This window comes from Carcharodon carcharias, chromosome 14, assembly GCF_017639515.1.
Source record: "Carcharodon carcharias isolate sCarCar2 chromosome 14, sCarCar2.pri, whole genome shotgun sequence".
In the NCBI taxonomy this organism is placed as follows: domain Eukaryota; kingdom Metazoa; phylum Chordata; class Chondrichthyes; order Lamniformes; family Lamnidae; genus Carcharodon; species Carcharodon carcharias.
Genome location: NC_054480.1, coordinates 70,014,079 through 70,036,744, shown reverse-complemented (window position 1 = coordinate 70,036,744; position 22,666 = coordinate 70,014,079). Strand labels below are relative to the sequence as shown.

Sequence of the window (22,666 nt, the reverse complement as noted above, 5' to 3'; positions counted from 1 at the left end):
GGCAACTGAAAGCCTGGCCACCAGTGGTGGAGTGATTAAAATCAGAAAGGCTCAAGAAGCCAGAATTAGAGGAGCGCAGATATCTCGGAGTGTTGTAGGGCTGGAGGAGATTGTAGAGATAGGGAGGGGCAAAGCTATGGAGGGATTTGAATATAAAGATGAGAACCTCAAAGTCAGCACAGGGGAACAGGACTTGGTGTGAGTTAAGACATGGATAGCAGAATTTTGGATGACCTCAAGCTTAAGGATTAAGGGAAAAGATAGAAAGGACAAATAAGAAATTAAATTCAAATTTTAAAAAAATGCTAAAAACAATTTACTACCTGCAGGAATGAGACTCCACAGAATCAGTTGTTCCCTTTCTGGGCCTCCAAGGTTGAGTGACATTGAAGGAGCATTAATTATCCCATTAGCTGAGTTCTTATGTTATAAAACAGCAGCTTGAGCTATCCATGGTGAAGTAAATTTGAATTTATTCGGCATAAATCCAGCAATTTCTTGACATTCATGGGAATATTGACAGCGAGATCCCATCTTGTGAAGCCAACAGCGAATCATCCAGGAACTTACGGCAGTTTGTAACTCAGCCTATCACTTCCTGTTCACAAACTGTTTTAGATATTAATAATATCATGCAATGTCAAGTTGCCATTATTTTACCAGCAATTTCTGGACTACGATGTGGTAAGTGTAGCATGTTTGGGAGTGGTGGGTGACTTTGGACCTATGGCTCCCAAAGGTCTCCACCACTGAGGTTTCCTCATTTCATGTCTGGGTCTCTTCTGGACCAATTGATAGAGATTGATTGCTGGGCCTGAATTTTTCAAGCGGTGGCGGAGCAGGCGGGGCAGTCACAGAACCGATTGCCACCCGTGATGGGCTCCATGGCGCCATCTTACATGGGCGGGCCAATTTAAGACCTGCCCAGTGTAAGACGCGACTGGTAGCGCCAGCGCTACCTGTGCGGGTGGGGGGTGGGGGGGCAGAGGGAGAGTCGGGGCCAGCACTCCTTCACATATGTGTGCGAAAGAGCACAGAGCTGCCTCAGGGAGATTGAAGGGCTTCTGAAATTATTAAATAAAAGGTTTATAAATTTACTTATACATGAGATGGGACATGTTTTTATTTTTATGAAAATTTTAAAATTTATTTAATAAAAACTTTAGGAAACCTCTTCCCACTTATGGATGAGGTTTCCTAAAAAACGCGAAGGCCGCTTGGCTTTTCGCCTGCCCAACAACCTTAAGGTTAGATGGGCAGCGTTAACAAGTATTTAAATGAATCTCTTAATGGCCTTGATAGGTTGTTTACATATCGGTGGGCATGCAGCCGACTCTGGCACACGCCCGCCGAGCGAAATATCGTGGGACTGCGTGATGATGTCGGGATGCACGCCTGACATCACCGCGTGTCGGCCTGCCCCTGCACGCCAACTGAAAAGTTCTGCCCTAGTCAACAACATCCATTATCAGGATGATAGAAGACAAACTTGGCCAGGAATTCTTATATTATTGTGGTGTACCAGCACTGATCTCTTGAAACTCCACCATTCTACCTCCCTTGCATAGATAGTTTAGTTGATAAGTACAATGTGTGGGCATTATCAGAGCAGGTTGAAAGTATAACTAGAGTGTGCTGCGTTAGCTGGTCCCAGCTATGGCAGTAAGAACATTAAGAGAAGGAAGACTTTGTTCAATATTAGCAGTTGCGTTTACAGTTTAACCAGTCACAGGCAGCCTTGTGATTGGGGACTTCAGCCAAGATCTCCAATCCTGATCACAGTGCAGTGACCTCTTGTGGGAGAGCATGTGAATGGCCATCAGCTTTGGGCTGGGCTCTCATAAAACTGGGACTACATACAAAGCAAAATGTCAAACAGCATAGTTCACAACCTTAGGATAACCGAAAGCATGTTACAGCCAATGGAGTACTTTTAAAGTGTAATCACCACGTGGGAAATGTGGCAGCTAATTTGCGCACAGAAAGCTTCTGCAAACAGCAAATGTGATAACGGCTAGATAAACTATTTTACCAATGTTGGTTGAAGGGCAATATTGGCTTGGACAGTGGGGAAAGCTCCCCATTCCCCCACTCTATCTTTATTGGCCGCAAGTTTGTTTCCCCCAAGAGCACATCCAATTTCTTTTCAGCAAAATCATTTATCTTCACTGCCACCACCCTCTTAGACAGCGAATTCCAGGTCATTATCAAATTGCTGTTTGTGGGAGCTTGCTGTGTGAAAATTGGCTGCCACATTTTCTACATTACAACAGAGGCTACATTTCAAAAGTACTTCATTGGCTGTAAAGCAGTTTGGGACACCCACAGGCCATGAAAGATGTTAGGTAAATACAAGTCTTGCCTTTTTCCTTTGTTTAATACCTGGGAGAAAAATCACAGGGGCATTAAAAATATGGTGATTTTAAATTTTTCCTTGTACATTATAAAAAGTATTGGCTATGAGAGAAAAAACTATTTCATTGGTGGGTGGTTGGAGATGGGTGAGGATGTGATAAACCTCCAGAAAATGTCCAACCAGAGTTGGCAACCTTCACCTTGCTCCTCACATCACTAATGGTGTCACATCATTCCTCAGCAGAAAACAATGGCTGTGCACTGCTAAAAAATGGATCATTTGTGCCATTTTTGTAATGATGTGTATTTATTAAAAAGAGAGTTGGTGACATTCCTCCTGTCTGTTTTTCACTGACTTAAGAAGGTTAAAACAATCTCACTATCTGTGCTCCCCCTAATAACTCAGTAAATATGTACCCCACATGTAAACGTGGTACTGTGCACCAGCCAAGGGATTACAGCTTCAGTTGGTAACCTGGTGTCCATCGGGGAGTTGAATTGGCCTGATTTATCCCCCCTCCCCCACTCGCCCCACTCAGTTAGGGGGAGAGGAAAATCAGCAGGGTTCCTTTATCCACTTCTGATCCAGATCTGAAGAAGAGTTGAAACGTGAACTCTGTTTCACTCTCAACAAATGCTGCCAGACCAGCTGAGTATTTCCAGCACTTCCTGTTTTTATTCCTTTGTGCACTTGATCAGTGTCTAAGTGGAAAGAGTGAATGAATGTGTGCATGTTAAATAAGGACAGGAACAGGATTGATTGTGACACCTCCTGTTACCTCCATAGTTGAACAGCCTGCCAATGCTATCTCTTGAAGAGTGACTAGAGTGAGGTGCCAGGGCAGTGCTGATGGCTGAGGAACAGTACTGCGGCATGAATCAGCATCTACAGGGGACGTGGGGAGAAGACTGGGGCAGGAAGCCTCGTTCACATCAACAATGAAGAATTACTAAAGAGGACAGGTCAGTGGCACCTGCAGGACATCATTTCAGAGAGACAACTGAGCTTGGCAGGACATGTATTTCACCTCCCGGCCAGAGTGACAGTAGAATAGACATCATCAGATGGAAGAAAAAGGGTTGGCCAAGGGAAACCTGGTGAAGCACATTTAAGGAAGATCTTCAAGAATGGGACAGCACCTGGGCTAGAGCAAAAGAGATTGCGATGGACGGTGCCGGTGAATCTTGCTGCCCATTGTCCCACATGGGACTGCGGGAACTAAATCTAAGTCTAAGAAGTTTATGGGCTGAAAGCTGGCATGTGAAAGGGGTTTCATTGAAGAAAAAAACAAAAAAAGAAAGATTTGACTTTCTGTAGGACCTTAGGATGTCCCAAAGTGCTCTAAAACGAATTAAGTACTTTCTAAAGTAGGAAACATGGCAATCAATTTACACACAGCAAGGTTCCACAAACAGCAATGAGATAATGATCACATAACCTGTTGGTTGAGGAATGAATCTTGGCCAAGGCAGTGGCGATATCTTTCCTGCTGTGTAAAATAGGCCTTGGGATGTTTTATTTCCACCTGAGAGGGCAGATGGGGCCTCAGTTTGGCATCTCATCCAAAAGACAGCAGATCGAACAGGGCAGCACTCCCCCAGAGTCAACTTACATTTTGTGATGAATTTTCTGGAATGGAACTTGTACCCCCGACCTCCTGGCTGACAGGTGAGAACGCTACCACTGAACCTCAGCTGCCACTGAAGGCTGGCTTCTGAAGGTTGCAGCCAGTGTATCAAAATCAAGCTGCTGACTGAATCCAATATGATTTCCTTTCTATAAAAAAATGTTCAGAATAACCTCTAGTGTAGAATAACCATTAATATTTTTACATAAATCTTGCTTTTCTTAAAACAAACTTTCAATTTATTACAGACTTTCCCTCTCCAATAATAAATTTAAACTGGCTGATCTGTGAGTATAAACCTGGATGTTTAGTATTGTTTTCCTATCCCTCCTGAAGGTGCTGACTCTTTGCTGCAGTGTGCAGCCATGTGTCCTGGCGGCCCTCTGATGTCTGTCAAGTGGCTATTCCTCACCTAAATGATCAGCAGCAACTGACCATGAAGGGCAGCACAGTTGAGCCCTGATTCCATTCTCAGAGACCTTGGGCTGTTTGTATCATCCAGATATTGTCCTGGTTGAAGCATCACACACTGAGAATCAAACCTCAAACATGTGGTTGGCTGATGGAGTGGTCCGTACTCTTGAGGCCTACCGACCTATCTTCCACCACATTCCTGGGCTGAGAGAATCATCTCTGCTAAATTTCACATGCTTCCCTCGTCCATTGCTATTCTGCTGCAATCATTTACACCTTCTCTGGACCCATCTTTTGTTTCTATATTTGACTTTTTTTTGCCTTGCATCATCATCCCTTTTGTCATTTACTATCTCCTGCCCTGCATCCTATTACAGAACTTTCTCTTTTGTTCTTTCCTCCCCTCTCCCCTTTCCCTGTCTTTGTACTTGCTTAAAAGCTATTCATCTCTAAACATGTTCCAATGCTGATGATCAGTCATTAACCTGAAACATTAACTCTGTTCCTTTCTCCATCAATGCTGCCGGACCTGTTGAGTGTTTCCAACTTTTTCTATTTTACCTTAACCAAGGTAACACTTTACAAAGCCTCTTTCTCTGATAGCTTAGTGAATAAATATATTCCATGGTGTGATACTGAAACACAGAGATCAGAAGGTTCCAGCTTGGATCCTGTATCATGCATCATGTTAGCTGATCTTCTACAAAAGGCCTCTGTGTCCCTCTGCCCAGGGGTAGATTCAGCAAGGGCCACAACACCCTGGGTGACACTGGCTCAAAGGTCATGTACTTGAATGTCGAGTGAAGATACAACTGGGCTCAGCTGTGATGCCCTCCAAGGTTGAATAACCTGTCAATATTCATTGTGTAGGCTAGACTCAGACAAGAGGAACCATTGGACCAGGTACTGGAGATTTGCTTGAGCCATGGAATCATAGCCCAGAAGAAGAGAGTGGAAGGAAATCACTTAATTAAAAAGATGCCTTATGAAAATCCCAAAGTAAAGTGTCATTACAATGCATTTAATGGGGGATTCTGAACTGATCCTTAATTGTGCTTTAACTGCTCTTTCCTCCACCTAATCAAACCTGCTGGTGACTACACTGCATGTGTTGCACACCCAAGATTTGTAATCCACATAGGGGATTTACTCGGCTGTAAATGGGAACTGGAAAAAATAAACATGTGGCTGTGACAGTCTGAGAATTAACAGACCGAGTTTCCTCATGTTTTCCTCACTGCTGCATATGGAGCAACTGGAAATGAAACAGAAAATGATTCCTAAATGAATGGGGTAGGGCAGGGGCCTGGGAGGTCAGGGAGAGGGATTGGAAATTTTCGTTCTTCGAAATGAAGTTGTTTCTTTTTCGAGGAATTGGGTGTTTTCATTATAATCCAGCAAGGGCTCTTTTGCTGAATGGCTAAATTGGTTGCATGGCTCAATTATCCTGTGATTCAGGAGATCATGGGGAGAATTTTCCCCCTGTCGGGGAGGTGGGTGTAGACCTGATCGGCACCCCCGATCAGGTCCGCGACACCATTTTACTTGGGAGGGCCTTAACTGGCCCACCCAGTGTGATGCACACCCGGAAACACTGAGCGCTCCCTGTGTGGGCTGCAAGGGGTGGGGGGGGGTGGTAGGCATTCCCTGAGTCAAGGCCTCAGGAGTGCCTCAGGGAGATTAGTTTAAGTTTTGAAAATCTAAATAAAGAAAAGAAAAAATTTTACGACATGTTCCCTCATGTGATGGTGCCACATGAGCTCGGACATGTCAAGAACTTTTATAAAAAATTTTATTCAATTTATAAACACTCCATGAAACCTCATCCTGCCTGTGGATGAGGTTCCATGAAAAATGCGAAGGCTGCCTGGGCTTTTCGCTACCCACCAACCTTAAGGTTGGACGGGCAGCTCAGTTTATTAATTTAATTAGTTTTTAAATGGGCTTAATAGGCTTTTGATAATTTGGTGGGTGCGCAGCCGACTCGGCTGTGCGCCCATCTAACTGAAAATCTAAATGACGCGCAGTGACATCAGGACACTTGCCCGATGTCACCCTGTGGCATTTTATGCCTTGTCAAGCCGAGTCAAAAATTCTGGCCCATGGGTTCAAACCCAACTCCAGAGACTTGAGAAAATAATCTAGGCCAAGACTCCAGTGTAGTACTGAGGGAGTGTGACATTGTCAAAGGTGCTTTCTTTCAGTTGAAAGATCCCATGGCATTGCTCAATGAAGAGTGTCATGACATTCATTGATCTTTGTGTCCCTAGGTGCTAAATTAAAAGCCTGTGGAGTTTGTAACATTTAAGGTACAGGATGTTCAATGCTTATTACATTGGTTCCTGCCTAGTAACAAACTGGGGAGTGTTTAGATAGGTCACCAGGTCAGTTCAAGGGTCAATGAATGGTTCATTTATTTCAAATTTCAAATTTCAAAGTATTTCAAAGGGCTGTAAAGAGGTTTGGGGAGCTTCGTGCGTCGCCAAAGGCGCTACAGAAATGCAAGAGCGTCTGTACTTGTTGCCCATTTTAGGGCCGTTTCTCCTTTAAAGTGCTGTGTTTATGTGCTGTTGTGGGGGGGGGGAGGGGGCGGTGACACAGCTGGGGACTGATAAACGGCAGATCTTGCTGTAGTGCCGCGGGCCAGTGTCCATTTCCAAGTGGGTGGGTGCTATTTTTAAGGGGTTGATCTGGCTGGCGTCCTGCTGCTCGATTGCGGCAGCTTCAAAACGCTTTCGCTCCGTGAAGCCCGGTACGAGGGCGAAGGAAACAGACGGAGGGGGAAGCGGAGGAGAGCAGCAGGGCTATCGCTACCCACCCTGCCCCCGAACTGACAATTTCAATAGGGACAAAAAAAAGGCGGAAGTATTTGCAAGAAGATCGATAGGAGGGGAACCCGTGTCCTGATACCTGGCAGACACATCCCGGGGAGAATGGATTCACTCAGTTTTATCCTGTTGTCCTGCGTTATTCCAGTAAGTACAGAAACTGCTGCCCTCAATCTGCCCCGTTACATTGGAGATTAGAGAGGGTATTGTCCGGGGCAACTGAGACCTGCCATTTTAAACGAGGAAGTCCCAATTCCGATTAGACCAGGTTGACCCTCAACATGTCCCCCTGGGTTAGACACTGGTGGGCTCCCCCCGTCCTGGGCGGGCGGGGGTGGGTAGGGGAAATATTTAGCGATATGTGCGGATGATCTTGTTTACAAGGAACTCGGAGCCTAGTTAGAGGAATTTATCGGAAAATATTCCTTTCACTTTCGATTCTCACCTTTCCAAGGCTCTTGCGTCCATTGCCCACTGTGTGTCTTTGTTGCATTTGTCCAGTTGGGAGCTAATCTTCTAATAGTGACAAGGACCATATGTTAACATCAGGATTCGCTGGAACGCGAAATAGCTGACGATAACTATGCGGATCTATCGGATATTTCTTACTTATCGAGGTAGTTCCAAACTCTGAATCAGAGGGTTGTTGGCTGAAAGTCCCACAGCAGAGACTTGATCTCACAGTGCAGGCCGGCACTGGACTGAGAGAACGCCGCACGGTCGGAGGTGCTGTCTTTGAGAGAATAATTTGTACCAATGGCCTGTCTGCCCTCTCAAGTGGGCATAAAATATCCCATGGTACTAAGAGCATTGGAGTTTTTATTCCCCCTGTCCAGCATCAGTAAAACAGACAGTTTGGATCATTATCATACTGCTGTTTATGGGAGCTTGCTGTGCATAAGGCTGTCACATTTCCTACATTAGAACAGTTAGTACACTTCAAAAGTACATCACTGGGAGAACTCCCCTGCTCGGTGCCATAGGATCTTTGATGTCCTCCTGAGAGAGCAGACAGAGCCTCAGGTTAACATGTCAGCCATAAGATGGCACCTACAGCAGTGTGGCACTCACTCACTACTGCACTTCAATGCCACTTTGGAAGCAGATGAATGATCTCTGTCCAGGTAGGCAGCTTATCGAGTGCTAGCCACAATCTTCACCCGAAGTGTTAGAAACCATTACCCTCAGCTGTGTTTATCTGTCTGTGATCTTTATGACTGTTGCATCAGGAACTCCTTGACTGTACCCTGAATAAGTAGAGCTGGTGTTCCCACCATGGTAAAGTTACCTTGCTTCACAGGAGTGTGTGCTACATCAGGGAAACCTATAGGGACATTTCACCTTCGACTTTGAAACCTATTTCTGATCTGTAGTTTCATCTCATTCTGAAGACTGGATTTTTGCTTTGCCTCCATTCAGTTCAAAGCAAATAAGGGGTATAATTTTACCCCATATTAAGGTTTTCTCAATAACCCCCTTGTTAAGTCACTTGACTTGCATTTGCTAGTAGAACTCTCTGTGAATAATCCACTTCCATTTTTAAAAATTCTTTCATGGTATGTGGATATTGCTGGTCAGGCCAGCAATTGTTGCCCATCCCTAATGGCTTGCTAGGCCACTTCAGAGGGCTGTTAAGAGTCAACCACATTGCTGTGGGTCTGGAGTCACATATAGACCAGATCAGATAAGGATGGCAGATTTCCTTCCCTAAAGGCATTAGTGAACCAGATGGGTTTTTACGATAATCAAAGATAGTTGACATGTTCATTATTACTGAGACTAGCTTTATATTTCAGATTTATTAATTTAATTGAAATCTCACCAGCTGCTGCAGTAAGATTTGAACCTGTGTCCCCAGAGGATCAGCCTGGGCCCCTTGATTAATAGTGCAGTGACAATACCACTATGCCACCATCTCTCTCATATAGAAATCTTGTATCTTGAACAATGGTGCAAACTAAAGATGTAATTCTGCAAAGAATGACTAGAGCATCGAGACATTTTACTACATATACAGAAACTGAGAGCTAAGTAGAGTCTGCTAGGCTCACCCTTGATCTTTAATAAACCTGATTTGTTGTTTATAATTGGAGCCATGCAATCTGTTAGTGAATTAACAGCCTGTGATTTGGACAGTTCCTGAGCTGTTGGTGATAATTTTATGTTCAGTGTATGTCTCATCGTGGCTTGTTATCCCAAGCAACTATGTACATTTCAGTAAGGAGTCTGTGGAAGTGAACTTTTGCAGTGCATGTGAGAAAATGTATCTGGACTGCACCAACACTGTAACGTGTGCCTACCATGTTATTTCACTGTGTTATTTGGAAGGAAATCTATGTGGGTTGAAATTGCATCTGTTTGCAAATCCTTTGTTCGTTATTCAATAAAGGCTATGTGTTAAAAAAGTTTGTTAAAATAGTGGATAGGGGAATTCATAGGAAATTGCTGATGCATTTATTGCTAATATGGCACAGCATGATCCCAAACCTGTAAAGCTGGGAAGTTCCACTCTGTAAAGGGAAAAGGCATCAAGGTTCAGTTGGATGGTAGAATTGTGAATGCTGTTATAATAAAATCTATGAATTGAAGTAGTGAAGCCTTTGTTAGCCCCTGTAAAACAGTGAACCTCTATGATGGATAGCAGAAATTGGTAGCTAATTGAGAAGCGCTATAATATGAGGAACTATAAGGCCTATGCATTGCTTCTGACACAACAGAACTAAGTTGAGCCTGCAGAACTGGAACATTAAATGCTCTGATGTAACATGCATGAATCACTGAGCAGGAAGGTTGGAACTAGTAATTTAATTTAAAATTTAATTTAAATGGTGAGCTTTGCCAGTTTAAGTTTTGAAAGAAATTGAAGTTCACCAGAAACCTGAACAAGTGTAGGCTTGTTTTGAACATTTGACTTTGCTTTTTGTGGTTTAATTACTGGTATTTTGTTTGAAAAGCTTTACTATATACAGTGGACTCCACCCGCATCTATCTTACCCAATCAGTTAAATATTCCATGCCGGGTGCCTCTCTGATTGGACAGACTGAGAAGTTCCGCATAAGTTTACTGATCTGCCTCAAAGCTCCAGTTCTTGTTGTTTTGACTTGTGAATTCTTAAGAATACTGATAATAGGGAGGGTGGATAAGTGGATTTCTACTCTATCTGCTGTACAAAAGAAAAAACTAAAATTATTTTCAAATGCTGTAGTGTCCCTGCCACTTTCAGTATAGCTGGGGTTGACAAACCTACTTCTACACATTCTAACCCAGACGCTCCAATATTGTAATAGAATTTCAGCAAGGTGAATATATAATTGTCTAACCGTATCCAGTTGAACTGCAAAAAAAATGCCCATTTTATAAATTCTTCCATTCCATACTTGTATTCCAGAGACCCAGGGTAATGCTTTGGAGACCTGGGTTCAAATCCCACCACAACAGATGGTGAAATTTGAATTCAATAAAAATCGGGAATTAAAAGTCTAATGATGACCATGAAACCATTGTCAACACAAAAACAGAATTACCTGGAAAAACTCAGCAGGTCTGGCAGCATCAGCGGAGAAGAAAAGAGTTGACGTTTCGAGTCCTCATGACCCTTCTGTTGAAGGGTCATGAGGACTCGAAACGTCAACTCTTTTCTTTTCCGCCGATGCTGCCAGACCTGCTGAGTTTTTCCAGGTAATTCTGTTTTTGTTTTGGATTTCCAGCATTTGCAGTTTTTTGTTTTTATGAAACCATTGTCGATTGTTGTAAAAACGCATCTGGTTCACTAATGCCCTTTAGGGAAAGAAATCTGTCGACATTACCTGGTTTGGCCTACATGTGACTCCAGACCCACAGCAATGTGGTTGACTCTTAAAAGTGCTCTCTGAACGAGCCAGCGACACCCACATCCCATGAATGAATAAAACATTTGGTTTATATCCGGAGGGTGGGTTTTGAGCTGTATAACACCAGGGTGATGTGCTGCCGGGTACAGGTCTGTCATACCGATGCCCTACGGCGTGAGTATTTTGAGTTGATGAAATTAGGGCATTTCACAGGGTATGTATTGCCACAATACATCAATGCCACAACATCAATGCATCATTTGCCACTGTGTTAGGTACTACTGCTTTGAAGAGGCTGGAATACACAAGGGTGGAAATTCTACTCCAGTTATCCAGAGCCTTGGTTAGACACCATCTGTGTTCAGTTCTGGATACCACATCTTCAGGAAAGATATCTTGGCCTGAGTAGGGGGTATCAGAACGACACCAGAGCTCAGAGGTTAAATTATGTATAGACTTAACTTGTATTCCCTTGAGTACAGGAGATGGAAGGGTGATTGATCAAGGTGTTTAAAAAGTTAAAAGAATTTGATGGGATAGATACAGAAAAACAAACTGTTTATTCTGGTGGAGGAATAGAGAACAAAGGGGAGATAACCTTAAAAATAATTCTGGGCCCCTCAGGAGCAAAATCAGGAAGTACTTTTTTACATATAGCAGAAATGTTGAACTCTGCCCCAAAAGGTTGCGGATGCTGAGTCAATTGGAGCTTTTAATACTAATTTCACTAGATTTTAGTTGGTTAAAAAGATTTGGAGCAAAGAAGTTAAGATGCAGGCCCAGCACTGATTTAATTGGATGGCAGAGTAGGCCGGAGGGTCTGAAATGCCTTCTCCTATGCTAATGTTACCATCTAAATACTTTATATAAGGCCAGTAGCAACATTCACAACATGCTCAGCTCATTTCCCAGACAGCACTTGCTAAATGAAAGCTATGGTGGAGAGCTAGCTGTTGTACCTATTCCTGTGGCTGGGTTCGAAGACTTGTTTTTTTCTCAAATCTCTATTTTAAAATACTTCTCTAGAAGGATACTGAGTGAAGTGAGTGAAGAGAGCAGTTCTGTTTTAAATACTTTACCAAAGCTGGGCTGATAATTTTGCTCTCTGTGTGAGTCTGGAATTCCCCTGAACACACTTTGCTCCACTAAATTTATCTCTAAAATTTTGAAGCTGCCATTGTCCTTTCAAGCCCCAGCTGTCCTTTTACAAGTTTTGTAAAATTTAAATATTGAAAATAAAATGGGATTCGAGTTTCTATCTGGAAGAAGCAACCACAGCCTATAGCAACGAAATACAGTTAAAGCCTAAATTCTACAGGGAGATTCCCAGGTCAGGAGTTGAAAGTGATTTCCTTCTCAATGGTGCTTCACCCATGTGTCCATTTTTCACATGATAGTGAGTGTTGGCAAACACTTCAACCACAGAAGACATCAAATGAACATGATCGTGACTTTGCTCCAGTGTCTGCCCACATGTAATTTCGAACCGTGTTCATTGGCTTAGTTTTGCTGCCCTCCCTAGTCAATGAGAAAAAGTAAGTTCAACTGATACATTAAATGAAAAAACTTCAGGGCTCAGTTCTCATCTCATGTATTTGAAGTGAAGGTGGCAGGGGGACACTGTGGGAATGTGGAGAGTGTTCACCAAGCCAGAAGACCTTTTGCATTGCCATTACTAATAGTTATTCCTAACTGTTCTCAGTGTTGGTTGGACGAATTCCTGGAGATTTTATCTCATGACCTTCTCCTCCAACTGCCTCACCCAGTCAAACAGCCTCTTTCCCTCCCCAATCTGCAATATTTGGAAAACTAATAAACAAATGTACTCAAAGAAAATGAAATAAACACTTCTTTTATGCCTCTATGGATGTTCCTCTGCCTTGCTTGCATTAGTGTCCTTGCGATTAATCATCAACTTCGGGAGACTCCCTGGGATAATCCCAGATGGGTAGTAATCCGAGCTAACAATGGGTTTTGCTTTAAGTTTTAACGTATACAGGGTTTATCTGAAAGTGCTCTGTGGTTGCTCCTGGCAAAATTTTGGGTTCACTGTAATGAGGAGATTAGCGTGAGTGAGAAGTAGGGGATGGTAGATATACCAAGAGAGCTAGTATAGAGCATTTGTATGCAATTAACTGTACCATGGAGTGGATGGTAGACATCAGTTGGTGCTTGTGATCTTCCCTGTTGATTTCTGATTTGAGCTGTGATATGGGGAAGGGCTGAGTGATAGCCAAGGGGCAGCTCCACAGGAAGAGGATAATCACTCCAATGCCCACCCCCCCCAGTTCACTCTGGCTCATCTCTGAGCCTGTGGCCTTAGAGCACTGTTGGAAGAGAGGTCTGGGAACAGGATGTGGGTGATGTCTGTAGCTGGGAAACCTAACGGTGCAAGGGAAGAATGGAGCATTAAATTAGGAAAGGTGTTAACGAATATGGAACCAAGGAGGGTAATTGGAGCTGAATAAAGACCAGACTTAATGAATGGTGGAACGGGCTCAAGGGATGAATGGTCTTCTCCTGTTCCTATGAGAGTATTATACCTGCTGATGATTCAGTGGTAATTGTTCTGCCGAGTATAGTGGTTAGCATCGCCAATCTAGCAAAGCCCCCAGCTTGTGTAGAATTGGCTGAGCGTAGATGGGGCAGAAATGGAGGCACAGTTAGCATCAGCACTCTTGGCTTAGGCCACTATCCATTTCGAAGTGGGAACAGGGTTAATTTGAGCAGTGATGGCTCTCATGGTAAAATAGCCTACTGACACACAATGTCAAGGCTCAAACCTTGGGTGAGGTATCAGACAAACTATGCACCAGCACAAGTGAGAATGTTGGTAAGCAGAGAGAAGTGGATATGGGATGGGGGCGAGGGAGTGAGGGGAAATCTCAGGGAAGTCAATAGAAAAGTGTAAAGGGATAGCATGGAGGTTGTATAAGGACAAACAAGAAAAAATGCAAAGCCTGAAACAAACAATGAGAAGAAAATGCTTACATTTCAAGTGTAAAATGGAAGAAACCTGCAGAATAGAAAGTGAAATTTTATTGAAATGGGATAAAGAGAGGTGTGAGATATAGAAATGCAGATAAATAAGCGGAGAGGCTTCCAAGAGTGGATTTCTGATGTTTTGGGTAGTTTCCTCTTGAGTGTTGTGGTTTCTCTGGTGAGATGGTGCTAAAGTTTGTGGGAGATAATTTGTGCAAACACAATGCACACACAGCTGGCTCTTCAGCAATTCAACAGGGTTTCCACCTCCGTAGGTGGGATCTCAGAAGATCCTGTCTCGAAATCACACGTTCTACAGTGACACAGAGCCAGCCGCCTGAAAGAAATTGACCTGCGATTTCTTTTAAATGCCTGTCATCCATCACATCATAGGCTTTGATTCTCCTCCTTTCCCTGTTGGAGATGCTGCCCTTCGGATGAGATGTTAAACCAAGGTCCCGGCTGCCCTGTCAGGTGGACATAAAAGATCCCACAGCCTCATTTCGAAGAAGGGCTGGGGAGTTATCCTCAGTGTCCTGGCCAATATTTAACCCTCAATCAACACCACTAAAACACATTAGCTTGTCATTATCTCATTACTGTTTGTGGGAACTTGCTGTGCACAATTGGCTGCTGCATTTTCCAACATTTCAATGGTGACTACACTTCAAAATGCTTCATTACCACCACCTCAATGGCTAAGATGCATTTCCTTTCTCCTGCCTCCACCAGGATCATCACAGGCTTCCTGTAACTGGTGGTGGGAACACTGGGCCCGAATCCTAGCAGCTTTCCCACCCGTCTGCCCGTGGTAACTGCCACATCCTTGGGCGTCCTTAAGGAAGGCAATGGCAGGCCCTGTGAAGCAGTAGTTATGGTCCTGAGGTCTTTCCATGGAAACAGTCTGATCCTCAATGAGCTACCTGTAGTGGTCACGGTATCTGCCAAGGCAGCCATAACAGTGCACTTTCTGTCACTTTCAGAAAGCTTCTGCCTCTTTGATGCCGACATTTCCCTCTTGAACTGACCCTTGACCAAGGACTGGATTTGGAGTCAGGCTGAGATGGGCAGAAGACCGACCCGACTGCCATTCTTTTTTCCCCTTATTAGGAAAATCCGGCCCAGAAGAAAATTTAGAATTGTTTTTCCTCAGTTCTTCAGTGCTGAGTATGATGGTGAGGGAAGACCTCTCCCTTCATCACCAACTACACCCCCCCCCCCCCACTCTTCCAGCTTGTGGCGAATTAGGGGGTGAGAGCATTGGTGGGGCTTCCTTGTGGAGCTCCTCTTGGCCACTGCTGATCGCTCCCCTGTATTGGGGCTGATATCAGAAATCGATGGGGTGTATCATAAGCACCATTCAGTAACCCACCAGACACTCCAGGGCACTGAACATTGAGCAGATACAGAAATGGCACTGCTATCAGAATATATTATGCTATTATACACTATGTACTGGGCTGAGGCTGGCTTACAGTGATGGCAATGCTGAGTTATACTGTTGTCTCTCTGCATTGCTCTGTGGTCAGTAAGTGGAGCACCATGCAGGTGTGGACTTCCCCTCAGGGCTGTCCAGTAGGTGATAAAGTGATTTTTTTTGCCCCTGGAGAGGAGGGGCTGAGGGGTTGGGCCGGCTCTTTCCAGAGACTGAATCATATTTCAAAATGTTCAGTAGGAGGATATAATTAAAACTGACATTCCTGAGTTATTATCGACTGAATTATGATCATTGGAGGTCAATCATCTCAGTTCCAGGACATCACTGCAGGAATTCCTCAGAATTCTTGGCCCAGCCATCTTCAGCTGCTTCATCAACGACCTTCCCTCTAGCATAAGGTCAGAAGTGGGAATGTTCGCTGATGATTGGACAATGTTCAGCACCATTCACGACTCCTCAGATACTGAAGCAGTCCGTGTCCATATGCAAAAAGTACTGGACAATATTCAGGCTGGGGAAGTAATTTTCGCACTACACAAATGCCAAGCAATGGCTATCTCCAACAAGAGAGAATCCAACCATCACCCCATGACATTCAATGGCATTACCATCGCTGAAAACCCACAATCAGCCTCCTGGGGGTTACTGAGCTGGCCAAGTCCTAAAGGACACAGCTGCCAGACTGGGTCTGCAGCAGGTGGTGAGGGAACCAACATTCAATGTCATTACCATCGCTGAAACCCCCACTATCAACATCCTGGAGGTTACCATTGACCAGAAATTGATTTGGATGAGCCACAAAGATACTGTGACAACCAGAGCAGGTCAGAGGCTGGGAATCCTGCAGTGAGTAACTCACCTCCTGATTCCCCAAAGTCTGTCCACCATCTACAAGGCACAAGTCAGGAGTGTGATGGAATACTCCCCACTTGCCTGGATGAGTGCAGCTCCAACCACACTCAAGAAACTCAACACCATTCAGGACAAAGCAACCTGCTTGATTGGCACTGCATCCACAGACATTCATTTCCTCTACCACTGATGCACAGTGGCAGCACTGTGTACCATTTACAAGGTGCACTGCAAAGGCAGCAGGTGTATCGGAACATCACCACTGGTAAGTTTCCCTCCAAGCCACTCACCATCCTGACTTGGAAATATATTGACATTCCTTTACTGTCACTGGGTCAAAAGCCTGGAACTCCCTCCCTAACAGCCCTGTATACCTACATCACATGGACTGCAGCGGTTCAAGAAGGCAGCTCACCACCATCTTCTCAAGGGCAACTAGGGATGCACAATAAATGCTGGCCCAGCCAGCGAAGCCCACATCCTGTGAATGAATGAAAAAAGGAAAAAACCTACTTGACCTCTTCCTCATCAATCTACCTGTCGCAGATGCATCTGTCCAGGACGGTATTGGCAGGAGCGAACACCGCACAGTTCTGATGAAGATGAAGTCCTGCCTTTACATTGAGGATACTCTCCATCGTGTTTTGTGGCACTACCACCGTGCTAAATGGGATAGATTTCGAACAGATCTAGCAATGCAAGACTGGGCATCCATGAGGCACTGTGGGCCATCAGCTGCAGCGGACATACATACAACTGCAATCTGTAACCTCATGGCCCGGCATATCCTCCACTCTAACATTACCTCAAGGTGGGGGATCAACCCTGGTTCAATAAAGAGTGGAGGAGGGCATGCCAGGAGCAGCACCAGGCATACCTATGAGTTGTCAGCCAGGTGAAGCTATAACACAGGACTACTTGTATGCCAAACAGTGGAAGCGATAGACAGAGCTAAGTGATCCACAATCAACAGATCAGATCTAAGCTGTGCAGTCCTGCCAAATCCAGCCATGAGTGGTAGTGGACAATTAAACAACTCACTGGAGGAGGAGGCTTTACAAATATCCCCATCCTTATTGGTGGGGGAGCCCAGCACATCAGTGCAAAAGATAAGGCTGAACCATTCGCAACAATCTTCATCCAGAAATGCCAGGTGGATGATCCATCCCAGCCTCCTCAGGAGGTCCCCAGCATCACAGATGCCAGTCTTCAGCCTATTTGATTCATTCCACATGATATCAAGAAATGGCTGAAGGCGCTGGATACTGCAAAGGCTATGGGCCCTGACAACATTCCAGCAATAGTATTGAAGACTTGTGCTCCAGAACTAGCTGCATCCCTAGCCAAGTTGTTCCAGTACAGCTACAACACGGGCATCTACCTGACTATGTGGAAAATTGCCCAGGTATGTCCTGTACACAAAATGCAGGACAAATCCAACTTGGCCAATTACCGGCCCATCAGTCTACTCTCCATCATCAGCAAAGTGATGGAAGGTGTTGTCGACAGTGCTCTCAAGTGACACTTACTCAGCAATAACCTGCTCACTGTTGCTCAGTTTGGGTTCTGCCAGGGCCACTCAGCTCCTGACCTCAATACAGCCTTGGTCCAAATATATACAAAAGAACTCAACTCAGAGGTGTGAGGTGAGAGCCACTGCCCTTGGTATCATGGTAGCTTTTGACCGAGTGTGATGTCAAGGAGCCCTTACAAAACCCGAGTCAATGGGAATAAGGCAGAAAATTCTGTGCTGGTTGGAGTCAAACCTAGCACAAAGAAAGATGGTTATAGTTGTTGGCGATCAATCATCTCAGTTCCAGTACATCACTGCAGGAGTTTTTCAGGGTAATGTCTTAGGTCCAAGAATCTTCAGCTGCTTCGTCGATGACCTTCCTTCCATCATAAGGTCAGAAGTGGGGATGTTCGCTGATGACTGCACAATGTTCAGCACCATTCGCGACTCCTCAGATACTGAAGCAGTCCGTGTCCAAATGCAGCAAGATCTGGACTAAATTGAGGTTTGGGCTGATAAGTGGTAAGTAACATTCACGCTACACAAGTGCCAGGCAATGACTATCTCCAACAAGGGAGAATCTAACCACCTCCCCTTGACATTCAATGGCATTACCATTGCTGAATCGCTCACTATTAATATCCTGAGGGTTACCATTAACCAGAAACTGAACTGGACTAGCCATATAAATACTGTGGCTGCAAAAGCAGTTCAGAGGCTAGCAATCCTGCGGTAACTCACCTACTGATTCCCCAAATTTTGTCCACCATATACAAGGCACAAATCAGGAATGTGATGGAATACTCTCCACTTGCTTGGATGAGTGCAGCTCCAGCCACACTCAGGAAGCTCAGCATTATCCAGGACAAAGCAGTCTGCTTGATTGGTACGCCAACCACCACCTTAAATATTTACTCCCTCCACTACCTACACACAGTGGCAGCTGTGTGCACCATCCACAAAATGCATTGCAGCAACTTCCTTAGGCTCTATCGACAGCACCTTCCAATCCCGGAGACCCCTACCAACTAGAAGGACAAAGGCAGCAGATGCATGGGAACATCACCATCTGCACACACACAATGTGTCACCATCCTGACTTGAAAATATATCGCTGTTCCTTCATTGTCGCTGGGTCAAAATCCTGGAATTCCTTTCCTAACAGCACTGTGGGACTACCTACACCACATGGACTGCAGTGGTTCAAGAAGGCAGCTCACTACCACCTTCTCAAGGGCAGTTAGAGATGTGCAATAAATGCTGGTCCAGCTAGTGATGCCCACATCCTGTGTAAGAATAAATTTTTTTAAAAATTACCAATCTCCTTGAGACTTTTTATTATTTCAGTCTTGATTGGGAATGACAGAAGGTAAAAACCAGAAGTGTTTGGAAGTCAAGCTAGTCAAAGAAGATTATAATAGCAAGAGTTCAGTCATCTGGCTGTTCCTGGAATTGCCTCTTAAACCACTCTCTATTTTGAAACTCAAGTAAAATATAACATCAGAAAACTTAATAACGGCAATTCAGAAGTTAGTTCCTCTCGAATTATTTATTTGCTGATGGCTCATCATCTGTTACTTTTTTCTATTAACTCAGTGCCTTACCCCTCACTCCCCAAGGCCCTTGTCCTCTCTCCCACTCGAATCCTCCTCCAAGTCAGCCATCACCAACACATCCTACAGCCCTGTACACACGTTTGGTGATTATTCCACTCTGCAGTGCTCAGCTTCCTCTCGATCAAATGCTCACTCCTCCTGGCCTCCAGCTATCTCACAGTGTAATAATGCCTCTTTGAATGGGAGCAATAGAAATCTTGAACAAAAACAAAAATACCTGGAAAAACTCAGCAGGTCTGACAGCATCTGCGGAGAGGGATACAGTTGACGTTTTGAGTCCGTATGACCCTTCATCAGAACTAACATATAGAAATGAGATGAAATATAAGCTGGTAGAAAGGGGTGGGACAGGAGAGCTCGATAGGGGGCCAGTGATAGGTGAAAGCCAAGAAGAGACTGCCAAGATGTCATAGACAAAAGGACAAAGGGGTGTTGATTGTGGTGATATTATCTAAAGGATGTGCTAATGGGGACATTAAGGGAAGCAAGCTAGTGGCAGATGGCCCTAGTGCGTGTGGGGTGGGGAGGGATCGAAATGGGCTAAAAGGTGGGGAGGGATCGAAATGGGCTAAAAGGTGGAGGTGAAATAATAGATCGAAATAAATTTAAAAATAGGAGGGAAAAGAAAAAAATATAATTGTAAAAAAATTATAAATTATTGGAAAAAGGGGGATCGGAAAGGGGTGGGGATGGAGGAGAAAGTTCATGATCTGAAATTGTTGAACTCAATATTCAGTCCGAAAGGCTGTAAAGTGCCTAGTCGGAAGATGAGGTGTTGTTCCTCCAGTTGGCGTTGAGCTTCATTGGAACATTGCAGCAGGCCAAGGACAGACATGTGGGCATGAGAGCAGGGTGGTGTGTTGAAATAGAATTACAATAGAAATCTTGTTCCTTTCGATTTTCCTGTCTCCACAGTCCCAGCTTTTGTGTGGGCCTCTGTAAGTCAGACATTGCAACAATTGCATGGGCTGGACTGCCAGCATGCTGGCCCTGTGTTACTGCAACCAGCAACCTTTACATAGTGTGGGTAAGCATCAGCAATCAGCACACCTTTGTTGAGGCAACCCACCCAGCAGTGAGTTGGAAATTACATGCTGCTCCATGTCTTTAAGGGCTGTTAGTTATTTGTGTGTGCAATAATAGAAACACACAAGCACTGAAATGGGGAGTGCCACCAGGAAGGAAAGAACAGGGCCCTGGCAATTCTCCTGAAACAAATCTGCCAGAGAAAGGAGGTCCAGTTTTCTGCAACTCGTCTCCAGATCCAAAGGAGAGTAGCGTGGGATATGAATTTGTCTCTAAATCTGAAGAAGGACAGCATGGGATATGAAGCATCTTGTAACCTTGGCAGAACTGACTGCAGTGCCACAGAGAGTTTCATGATCTTACAAGGCGTACCAAGGTTGGAGAGTAGATCATGGCTTCACGATAGTGATATACATATGAGCATGAAGTGCCATGTACAGTAAACTCACAATGATATGGTGATACAGTACTGCGAATGCCTCCCAGAGACACACTTTCTACGGCAGGGCATTTGATGCCCTCTCGTCACCACTAGGTGCTAAATCCTAGTAAAATCCTTCTAACTACTGCTCCTGCACTATGCATGTTCTTATAATCAAAGAAAGAAAGACATTTATGTAGTACCTTTCATAACTTCCAAATGTCTGAAAGTGTATTATAGCTAATCAAACGTTTTTAGAAGTGTAGTCACTGTTGTAATGTAGGAAACTACAGGTTGTGTGTTCATACCTGGGTATCATCACCTGTGTTTGTGACAATCTCATGGTCTCAACTGTTGTACCATATATATAGAATACGGCTAACCATATCAAAAGGGAGACAAGTTGTTAGAGAAGTGAACTCTCCCCCACCTCCACCAGCCCAACCTTCATTCTTTGCCTCTTTCCAGAGTCCAACAAAGTATTCAAGGGCAGAGAGGCCACCGAGGAAGCAGGACAGGGGTAACTTAGACTGTTAGCCCCCAACTCAGGGTTTGTACAGAACTAGTAACTTCTTGTTAAGATTTAAGAACCAGATTGGTGATGAGGGGAATTTTTGTTTTAATGCAGTGAGTTATGATGATCTGAGTGCACTGATTGAAAAGGTGTGGAAGCAGATTCAATAATAACTTTCGAAAAGACGTTGGATATGTACTTGGAAGTTTAAAATTTGCAGGGCTATGGGGAAAATGTAATTGGATATCTCTTGCAAAGAGTCAGCAAAGGCACCATGGTCCAAATGGCCTCTTTCTGTGCTGTAAGATTCGTTTATCCAATTCACTCATTCACAATGAAAGAGCATTTCAGAAAGGAACAGCCACTGCTCTGATCTATAACTTAGTTGCTGGAAATTGCTGGGCTAACTCTTCGAACACAAACTGGACCCTGGGGGGAAAAAAAATCACAAACCTAAACAGGTGAAAATTTTGTTGAGTAAAGTTGCGGGCTGTTCCTTTATAAATTAGCTAATTTTTGATGGCTTATATTAAGAATTGGCATCCAGATGAATTGGCCGACATTAGCTATGGGGGCAATTCCGGGGTAAAAGTCAGAAAGCCCTGACCCTATCTAAGTTATGCCACTTCTGGCTAAGTGTGTGTGTTACAGGCAGAGATTGACGCCACTGGTGGTTTTCATGCCTTTCCTGCATAGCAACCTGAAAATTAGTTATTTTATGTCTCCAGTCTAAATTGCTACTACCGCCCTTAGTCCTTCCTCATCCTTTGATATTCCTGGTGTCACTATCTCCTCTGATATCATGTTCAACTCTCAGTTCTCCTATGGGAACGCCAATTCCAAGTTCAGCTTTATTTTTTGTGAAAGGCAAGTTAATTTCTTTCAAACAACCCTTAACCAGATCGCCAACCTGAAACTTTAATTCTATTTCTTGCTCCACAGATACTGCCAGACTTGCTCAGTTTTTTCAGCATTTTCTGTCTTTATTTCAGAGTTCCAGCATCTGCCGTATTTTATTCTCTTAACCAACGTCCTCTTTAAGCTGCGCGGATGCATGGCCACACAGTCGGGAATGTGCCATGCGGGAGACTAACAGGCCATGTACAAGCAGTGGTCCCTTTAACATGTGTGCATGGACATATGAACAAACGAACAAGAAGCAGGAATAGGCCATTCAGCCCCTTGAGGCTGCTCCGCCATTTAATAAGATCATGGATGTTCTGATAGTAACCTCAAATCTGCATCCCA

General features: G+C 44.2%; 1 protein-coding gene and 1 long non-coding RNA gene across 3 annotated transcripts in view; one reads left to right on the top strand and one right to left on the bottom strand.

Annotated features, from left to right (window-relative positions):
* The window catches only part of LOC121286937, an 80,503-nt gene extending 76,428 nt beyond the window's left edge, over positions 1-4,075 (bottom strand). The window contains exon 1 of the long non-coding RNA XR_005945117.1: positions 3,969-4,075. This is a non-coding gene — a long non-coding RNA (uncharacterized LOC121286937). The remainder of the gene's footprint in view (positions 1-3,968) is intronic.
* A 2,965-nt stretch (positions 4,076-7,040) lies between these two features.
* LOC121287069 (tumor necrosis factor receptor superfamily member 5-like) overlaps positions 7,041-22,666 on the top strand; it is a 56,586-nt gene continuing 40,960 nt past the window's right edge. For both annotated transcript variants that reach the window (XM_041204556.1, XM_041204555.1), the window contains exon 1: positions 7,041-7,372. In XM_041204556.1, coding sequence (XP_041060490.1) covers positions 7,331-7,372 — 42 coding nt within the window. In that variant the 5' untranslated portion in view covers positions 7,041-7,330. The remainder of the gene's footprint in view (positions 7,373-22,666) is intronic.